The sequence below is a fragment of the Astyanax mexicanus genome, chromosome 9 (genome assembly GCF_023375975.1).
Source record: "Astyanax mexicanus isolate ESR-SI-001 chromosome 9, AstMex3_surface, whole genome shotgun sequence".
Lineage (NCBI taxonomy): Eukaryota > Metazoa > Chordata > Actinopteri > Characiformes > Acestrorhamphidae > Astyanax > Astyanax mexicanus.
In genome coordinates, this window is record NC_064416.1 from 25,931,870 (window position 1) to 25,941,360 (window position 9,491).

The 9,491-nt window shown below is 42.3% G+C and overlaps 1 protein-coding gene across 4 annotated transcripts; it reads left to right on the plus strand.

Annotated features, from left to right (window-relative positions):
• The first annotated feature begins 1,377 nt into the window (after window positions 1–1,377).
• On the plus strand, window positions 1,378–9,491 carry ctcf (CCCTC-binding factor (zinc finger protein)). Of its 4 annotated transcripts, none has more exons than XM_022679714.2 (13): window positions 1,378–1,543; window positions 3,143–3,248; window positions 3,662–4,255; window positions 4,416–4,755; window positions 4,892–5,062; window positions 5,149–5,282; window positions 5,416–5,536; window positions 6,024–6,173; window positions 6,318–6,478; window positions 6,678–6,860; window positions 6,952–7,087; window positions 7,196–7,405; window positions 7,558–9,491. In XM_022679714.2, the coding sequence occupies exons 2-13, from the start codon at window positions 3,225–3,227 to the stop codon at window positions 7,791–7,793; spliced, it is 2,460 nt and encodes an 819-aa protein (XP_022535435.1). In that variant the 5' UTR covers window positions 1,378–1,543; window positions 3,143–3,224; the 3' UTR covers window positions 7,794–9,491. The 4 variants fall into 4 exon arrangements, with proteins under 4 accessions (XP_022535435.1, XP_022535436.1, XP_007256278.1 ...); XM_022679715.2 differs by having other exon boundaries at window positions 3,146–3,248; XM_007256216.4 differs by lacking the exon at window positions 3,143–3,248.

Here is a 9,491-nt window from a genome sequence, read left to right on the forward strand (position 1 = left end):
CTTTTGATAGTAAAAAAAAGTATCCACATTTATTGTAGATAGTGGCTAGTGCTGTGACTACCACCACCCTTGTAAGGGTAAACAAGTTTCTGAACAATTGGCCACTTCACATTAAACTACTACTATAAAACTTTATTACATGTTAATCATATACGCAAATGCATGTAAAACAATCCCCAGTTTCTAATAAATTATTTAGCTTTTTCTGTCATGTTTGTGGAAGACTGCATCTATACTGTAGTGTGACTGTGAGAATCATCACACATCTCTCTTTGACCAAGCTCTCACATTGATTTGTAAATAATGGATTACGACAATCTACTGCAATCTATAAAGTAAACACTAGTCATTTACATTTACTTTCATTAAAGTAGTATTTAAATATTTCACAGAAAATAACAATGATTTGAGTTTAGCCTATTCTTTCAGCCTCTGAGAATCTGCACAAACACAGTCACAGACAAACCGGTCTACTTTTCTTAGTAGTATAAGTGAATGGAACAGTGAACACTTTAACAACAAAGTACAGAACATTAAGCATGTGCACAGAGCAGTACCATTGTGTGAAATCTGAAATCAATAAATAAATCTCATTACGAGTGCCACAAGAGCGTATTTATGTTTTTCTTTGTCTATTATTTATGAATATTTAGAAACCAATGAACCATTCATTTAAGGGTTCAGAAAACATCAACATGCTTGTGTTTCTGAAAGTTTAACAAGCAGCAGATGAGATTTAGAGTCAATCACAACATGAACAACAGTAAAAATACACACACTTTTGGTAAGTCATATATACTAACTTAGTTTTTTCTAATAAAGCTAAAATTACAGAGCTTCTGTATTACAGTTCCTACAGTCGTTAAAACTGTCACTTAAGATATTGGCTATAAAGGCTTAGTATCTAAAGTAATAATATCAGATCTACAGATATATAAGGACCTTGTGACTAGTCAGATTACCAGGAACACATTTTTCATTAAGTTTGACTAGTCATGTCTTATCACTGATACACACACTTCTACCTATAATTAAAAACTCCAATTGCACACAAACATTTTTGCTGGTAAAGATTGCTGGTAGAAATTTAAAACTGCACAAATGCAGATTTGAAATCCTATGTTAATCAATGAAAGATTATGTAAAAATGCATTTTAGAGATTAAGAAAGTGAGTTAGTATTAATTTGTTAGAGTTAGTGAGTTAGTGTGTGAGGTTATGGTGTAATGTGTGAGGATATACTGTAGGGCAGTATCAGAATTGAAAGAAGCGCTCCGCTCCGCCCCGCCCCTCCTTCGAAGGTTTCCACCCTCCGCCCCCCTGCCTCCCACCCCTCCATCAACGCCCCCCCTACGTGCGGCGCACGCGCAGCAACCGCCTCGGGCCGCCATTTTGTGCGGAGCCTCTACTCTGCAAAAGCGGGAGAGGGATTAAAACCGCCGGAGGAGAAGGACGCAGTTTTAGAGCTTCGCCTCGCGCCAGAGGAACAACCGACCTCCGGGGTTTGCGTCGAAACCGACGAGAGAACAAACGAGGAACAGCAGGTAAAGCGGCAGCACTTTTTTCGGGGAAAGGGGGGAGTTTTGCAGGAGCTTTAATCGGCCTCTAGGTGTCACGATGGGGCTCCCGGTCCGGGCGGCTGGCGGGGGGTGTTTGTCTCCCTCTATCGTTATCGAAAATTTAGCAAAAAACATTTATAACCCAGCAGTTCGGTGTCCTGTCCGAGTATTAAGCGCCGTTCAGCCGATATTTGGCGCCATTTCGGCCAGATGGCTTATTTTAACACTACAGCATTTGCAGCTTCTTTAGGCCAGGCGTCCATTTTCTTTTTCTTCTCTTTGTTTCCTGTCAGAAAAACCCGCCGTTTCTGCGCGCTGAGCTAGCCTAACTTAGCTTAGCCTAAACTAGCACTGAACTCTAGTAAATAGCCGCTTTTGGCTGTTTATTGTGGCACAATCGATTAAAATGTGTATAAAACAGAGTACCAGCATTTTTGTGTTGTATTTAGGGCCACAAACCGTGTTTGGATGTTAGTTTAACTCGAATATAAAACTCCTTAGCTGGTTAGCGTTGGCTAGCTAGCTAGCCTAGCTAACCTAGCTCAGGCTGTTCGCGCCCCTCCTAACCAAAGCAGCTCCGCTTAGCCTTTCCTGGCCTGAACTCCTTTCTCATACAGCCAATCCTTTTTCCGGTCTCCTCTATAGCAATATCTTAGTTTCTGAAACACCCAGATCAGCTCGAAGCGGCCCCCTTCCTTTTCTCCTCCAGTATAAAGCGCCACGGCGGCGGTTACAATTTGAAAAATAACGCCCAGGGCCGGTTAGCCGTCTGCCCGCTAGCTAGCCTTGTTGCGCAGATGGAAATCCGACAAGGAAGAGACGATACGCCGCCGCTAAATGACCCTATGGCCCATTTTCGCCGACTTAGCTCGACTCGCTGCCTCTCGACGCTCATTTGGAGAGAATTTGCTCCGTTGAATAGAGCTGAAACTCCGTCAGTCCCGGTGGACCGCGAGGCGCGTCCGCTGACCGCTCCGCTCGCTTATTGAGACTAACTACCTCAAGCAGTGAACGACTGAAGGGATAAAACTGTGGAGAGCTCCCTCTACAACCCGACTGGTAGCGGTACAAAAACACGATTACCCGCCTCAGAATGCCCTCTTGCTGTGGTAGAAAATCGCTCAGTCTAAACTGCTGATTAATGGCGCGTTTACATTGAGTTTTAGTTCAGTTTTTAGCTATAAAGGCTGGAGGCGAGGGCTTCCAGCAGCAGACCCCAGCGAGGAAGTATCCTCTGGTAAAACTGTTCAGCCGCTGCTTGTTTCTGGCGCGCAAACGAGCAACTAGAGAGAGGTTAGCTAACTAGCGAGGTTCTTAATTTTTGCGAGGCTCTTTGTCGAAAATGCAACTGTTTAACCAATCTAGCTAAATTAGAAACCATGCCAGATTAATTAATTTACGTTATTTGTTTTAGCAAAGCCTTTATATACTTTATTCAACGATTTTATAAACTTTGTCACTTCGTATGGGCGTTTGTATTTAGCTAATAATACGTTGCAAAAGTACAACTTTTGAAAGTTATCTAACTAACATTTTGTCTGAACTGGTATTTTCATTGTTATTAAAAATTAATCTTTATTTTAGCAGTAAGAGAGGAAAGGCAGACAGGCGGATTACTCATTCATCAAAGGCAGGGAGTTGGAGAGTGAGAGAAAGGGGTAGAAAGATGCAGTTTTTACGTTTGTTGCAGGTAATCTTTCAGCAAGGAAGTAAGGTAACCTACATCACAGTGCCTCAGTGGTAACCAGGCCTCCTTCTGGAGCTCTAATTTCCAGCAGAATTTAGCTCTAACCTGCCTTGTTGATTCATTCATACCACTCAACACACTGACCCAGCCAACAATCTAAGACTTTGCTAGAGCAGGAGAAGAGACTGTTGTTGAAACTTGATTCAAAAGGAAAGTTGATCTCCAGGACCAGGTTTTTACTGACTATAGCACTACATTTAACAACTAATCACATTTTTTTTTATTATTATTGATGTCTAAACACTGTAGGTGTGTATATATAATGTGTAGTAAAAATGTTAAAAGAAATGTGATTGTTGTATTGTAGGAATCACTGTCTTTTTTTATACATTGAATGACTTTTCTGGTCTCCCAAGGTGTTATCCATGGAGGGGGGACCGACTGAAGCTGTAGTGGATGAGGCAGGGGATGCTTTCAAAGCCAAGGAGTGCAAGACCTACCAGCGACGGCGAGAGGATGAAGAAGTGGGAGCAGAGCTGCTGCAGACTGCTGGTCTAGAAGTCGTGGGGCAGGCACATGTTGTTGAGGGAGAGACAACAACTGTAGTGGCTGATGCCCAGCAGCAGTTGGTGGAGGGGGTTGTTAGTGTCAACAGCAGTGTTGAGATGATGGTGATGGAGACTCTGGACCCAGCCCTGCTTCAGATGAAGACTGAGGTCTTGGAGGCTGGAGTGGGAACTCCTGTGGGAGTTAGTGTAGCTGGAGCAGCCCATGAGGCTACAGTCACCACTGTAGATGACACCCAGATCATCACACTACAGGTGGTAAACATGGAAGAGCAGCAGCTGGGCTTGGGTGAGTTGCAGCTTGTGCAGGTGCCTGTCTCTGCTGTGCCGGTCACTGCTGCCACTGTGGAAGAATTGCAGGGCACCCTGGTTGATGCGACCGCCATGCCCAAAGATGGAGAGCCTGTCATCTGCCACACGCTGCCACTACCTGAAGGCTTCCAGGTTAGACTGTTGTCACTTGCAGCATTCCTCATTACAATGTATATATGCCACAACTGTAACAACTATATATTGTAGTGAATTTCTTTAAAACAATTTGAAGTTCTCTGTTTGTTCTGTTTTTCCTCCCTATTAATCTTAACAAGATCTTGATGTTTCACAGGTGGTGAAAGTGGGTGCTAATGGAGAAGTAGAGACTGTGGAACAAGATGAGCTTCAGGCCCATGAGGAACAGCCTCTGCAGCAGGAGGAAGAGGAGATGCCTGAGCCCCAGAATGACGATCCAACCTGGGCTAAGGATCCTGACTACACACCCCCTGTTAAGAAACCCAAGAAAACAAAGAAAAGCAAGCTGCGCTACAACACAGAGGGCGAGAAAGACATGGATGTCTCTGTTTACGACTTTGAAGAGGAGCAGCAGGAGGGCCTGCTCTCTGAGGTCAATGCTGAGAAGGTGGTGGGCAACATGAAGCCCCCAAAACCAACCAAAATCAAGAAGAAAGGTATGACCTTAAATGATTTCCTGGGTGTAGAATTACTTCTTTTCAAAACTTTGTTCCCAGCAAATGTGCTTTGTTATTTAAAGCAGAGAAAGATACCAGTGGTCACAAATCTGTTGTGTGTTGTGTGGTTCTCAAGGTGTGAAGAAGACATTCCAGTGTGAGCTGTGTAGCTACACCTGCCCACGGCGCTCCAATCTTGATCGCCACATGAAGAGCCACACAGACGAGAGACCCCACAAATGCCATTTGTGTGGGCGTGCCTTCAGGACAGTCACACTGCTGAGAAATCACCTGAACACCCACACAGGTACCCCCTGCTGCTATTACATTTATGTTTGTTTATTATATTCTAGGCCTTGTTTTAAGAAAGTAACATAACTTTTTGTTGTATAGGAACCAGACCACACAAGTGTACTGATTGTGACATGGCCTTTGTGACCAGCGGTGAGCTGGTGCGGCACCGTCGCTACAAGCATACTCACGAAAAGCCCTTCAAATGCTCCATGTGTGACTATGCTAGTGTAGAGGTAAGTGTTAGCAGTGTTGTTGCTTTTTGTTTTGTAATCGTGCAACTACTATTAAAGCTTAACATTTTACTTAGTATTTTCTTATACTTTTTTATTACATAATGCTTATTACATTCTGCTACCCCACAAACAGGTCAGCAAACTGAAGAGGCATATTCGCTCTCACACTGGAGAGCGGCCTTTCCAGTGCAGCCTTTGCAGCTATGCCAGCAGAGACACCTACAAGCTGAAGAGGCACATGAGAACCCACTCAGGTCTGACATCTGTCTAGCCACAATCAAAATGTTTAAATCATAATATTTCGTAGGAAACTTTAAAGGTTTAGCTGATTTAATACATACAATTGTTTTTATGAAACAAAATTGAAATGCACATGAAACTGCATAATTAATTTGAGCTCCCTAAGTTATAGAAGAGTGGTAACTGCGTGAGTTCAGTGGTAGAAAGCTTGAAGATTCTGAAAGGCACTTACAAATGACAAATGCATATCTTTTATTAGGCAGATGAGTTTGGAACATTGTTTGTCTTAGTAAAAGAAAAACTAGTAACTAAATTTATAACAATGTCAATCTGGTTGACGAATATAAACAGATTCCAATGACGGGACTCGTCTTTCTTTATTCTTCTTAAGACTATTTATTTATTTATTTATGTTTTAAAAGAGAGTAGAAGCATAAAGTAAGTTTGATTTTGTTCGCAAGTTTTGACTTCTTTTTTCTTTTTCTTCCGTTTTTACTTCAGGGGAGAAGCCGTATGAATGCTATATCTGTCATGCTCGGTTTACCCAGAGTGGAACCATGAAGATGCATATTCTGCAGAAGCACACAGAGAATGTGGCCAAGTTCCACTGTCCCCACTGCGACACCGTCATTGCCCGCAAGAGTGACCTGGGTAAGTCGGTCTTGTAGATCCTGCTTGTGCTATTTGCGCATGAAGGGTGCCAGGCATGGGCTAAATAGTATTCCTTCAGCCACATTCAACTGGCGTTGTCATGTTAGATCTCCCAATAAAATGGGTTTACCTTTTGCTTTGCAGGTGTACATCTGCGCAAGCAGCATTCCTACATTGAGCAGGGCAGGAAGTGCCGTTACTGTGAGGCTGTATTCCATGAGCGCTATGCTCTTATCCAGCACCAGAAGTCCCACAAAAATGAGAAGCGCTTCAAGTGTGACCAGTGTGACTATGCCTGCCGACAGGTTCGACAATTTAAACAATGTTCTCTTAATGATTTTGGGATCGGTACAGTTTATTACGGAGTTGGTTTGAATAATCAACTGTTAAATTACTTCACGGGTCTATGACTATTGTGATTCTTACCGTATAAGTATTCATTCCTTGTTGAAGAATATGGTATATTGATGACTGCCCAAACTGACATTGTGCCTTTTCTGTCAGGAGCGACACATGGTGATGCATAAACGCACTCACACTGGAGAGAAGCCATATGCCTGCAGCCACTGTGAAAAGACATTCAGGCAGAAGCAGCTCCTGGACATGCACTTCCGTCGCTACCATGACCCCAACTTTGTGCCCACCTCCTTTGTGTGTACCAAATGTGGCAAAACCTTCACTCGGAGGGTATGTATGAGATCCCAGCACTTGAACACCTACATACATAGGTAAAAAACCTAAAAGTACAGTTGAAATCATATCTGTTTATTCCTTATAGAATACCATGGCCAGGCATGCTGAGAACTGCAATGGAATTGATTCTGGGGAAGGAGAAAATGGAACACCAACCAAGAGGGGCCGGGGTGGTCGGAAGAGAAAGATGCGTTCCAGGAAGGATGACGACGATGACAGTGGTAAGGGACTGGATTGTGGATTTGTCTCGAAGGGGCTTCCTAGTGTCCACTATGATCATTGAGATTTTTTAAGACTAAATAAACACTCAAATATTTTTGCCCTGTTAGATGAGCATGGAGAGCCTGACCTGGATGACATTGATGAGGAAGATGAGGAGGATGAGGCGCTTGAGGATGTGCACATGGAGGTAGAGCAGGCACCACCCAGCATCCCTATCCCTGCCCCGGCTGAGCCTCCAGTTAAGAGGAAACGTGGTAGACCCCCAAAGAACCCTCCTAAGACTCCCCCAGGCAAACCTACTACCATAGCACCTGCTGGTAAGTGACCACTCGTTTCAGCAACTCCATCTATTCACATGGCACTAGCTGGTAGTTAAGGCATGAAGAGCTCAAGCAATATTAGATTAAAGTTTAACACAAGATTATGTTTGGGTTAAAAGGGTTAATTGTATGTCTGTCTATCTGTGCAGCAACTGCCATTATCCAGGTGGAGGATGAGGGCACAGGGGCCATTGAGAACATCATAGTGAAAAAGGAGCAGGATGGTGTGGACTCTTCAGTGGTTGGTGCAGCATCAGCAGAGCCTGTGGTGGAAGAGGTAGAAGCTGTGGAGGCTGGTGTGGAGACGGTTCAGCTAACTGTCTCTGAGGCTGCGCCCAATGGAGACCTTACCCCAGAAATGATCCTTAGCATGATGGACCGGTGATGTGGACACAGAAAAAAGCATGCTCACAGGCTTAGAACACATACACGCAAACATACACTCAAGTCCCTATCATGTCGTCACCTCCCCGCCTCACAGAAGACCTCTCTGTTCATGGCGTCCTTGTTCAGTTTCAGAATGAAATTTTCAATTTCTTTTCTCATTGTTAAACTTGAGCTTAATTTGTGAAAAAAAAAATGCTTCCCACTTTCCTGAATTCTGCTCCTTATATTTTAAGTTAGATAGTCTGATTATCCCGTGTATATCTTGTGGCGGGGGTCTCTGAGATGAGAGGACTGAGCAGTTGGAATTACTGTAGTGAACTAAATGCATTTATGGTTTTGTTTTTTTTGTTTTTTTTTTTTCCTTTTTTTTCTAACCAGTATGCGACTATTTCTTCAACCTTTCAGTCTGACATTACCATGGCAATATTCTAAAGGAAAACATTCTGTGCCTGGTCAAGCCTTGATATTTAGAATTGCTATCACTGCTGTAGAAATGGGCATTTAACCCCATCTGTTCCACAAAGATCCTTTTTAAAGTCATATATGACAACTTTTATCGCTGTTGATTTTGTTTTTTTCTTTTGCTTTCATTGGTCATAATTAACAATGGTAGAGAGAAGATTAGAAATGTAGCTATATGATGATCTGGCCAGGGACGATGATCTTCATCCATCAACTATATATATTTAAAAAAAACAAACAAAAGTAAAAAAAAAAAAAGAAAACTGCAGTTGATAACATTGTACAAAACAAAGGTAATCTTGGCTGGTCTTGCTTGTAAATAAATTTTTATTTTCTGTTTTATTATGAGCGTTTTAATCCTTTTCTAGTGAAATGATGACCTTGATTGCTGGGGCAATGACATTTTAAATGGTAGTCATTTAAGAAAACGTCACAGATGGCTTTTAAATCTCCAGGGGGGGGGTGGAAACACCTAAAAAAAAAAAAAAAAAAAGATTATGTTTGCAACAAAAATCACCCATCCCCAACACCACTATGCTCCTTTCCCTACATTTTTTTTTTGTCCAGCCACAGCTTGAAATGTCGCCTGTTTTTTAAATGTTCTCAACCTGCTTTTCATAGAATGGAACAAGAGCTTCTCCTGCATTTAATCACTTGCGGATATGAGAGGGCAAGTTTATAGATGGTCTCGAGAATGCGCTCCTGTGTTGGGTTTGTGGCTGTGTAAAAATGTGGAAAAGGGACAGAAAGGGGTTGGAAAAGCTTCAGGCTTGTTTAGCTGTGCTCAAGCTAATCACTGCTACTGACCGAAAGCAATCACAATATTGTACGCTGTCCACGTTTAGTTTTCTTACACGGTTTGTACGGGCCACACATTTTATGATTTAAAACCGTGGTCTGATGAAGCCATTTTGATGTGTTCTATTCTGGAAGGACGTTTTGGGGGACAGAATAATTGTTTAAAGAAAGGATGTTTGTCTGAGAACAGTGTCTTTTGCTGAGGTTTTTTTTTCCCTCCCCCAAAATGAAGTTTTTCTATTTGTAATTTTTTTTTAAGCTCTTAATTTAGTTTTTTGTTTTGTTAAACCTGGCTACAACTGTGTGAATTTTACAATGGTCAGAAAACCAACATTATAAAGACATTTATTATGGCTGGGTGGGGCATTGAGGGCATATGAAAAGGTGGTGTGGAGAATGTATTGCTGTACAGCTAATAAAAAAAAATATTGTCCTA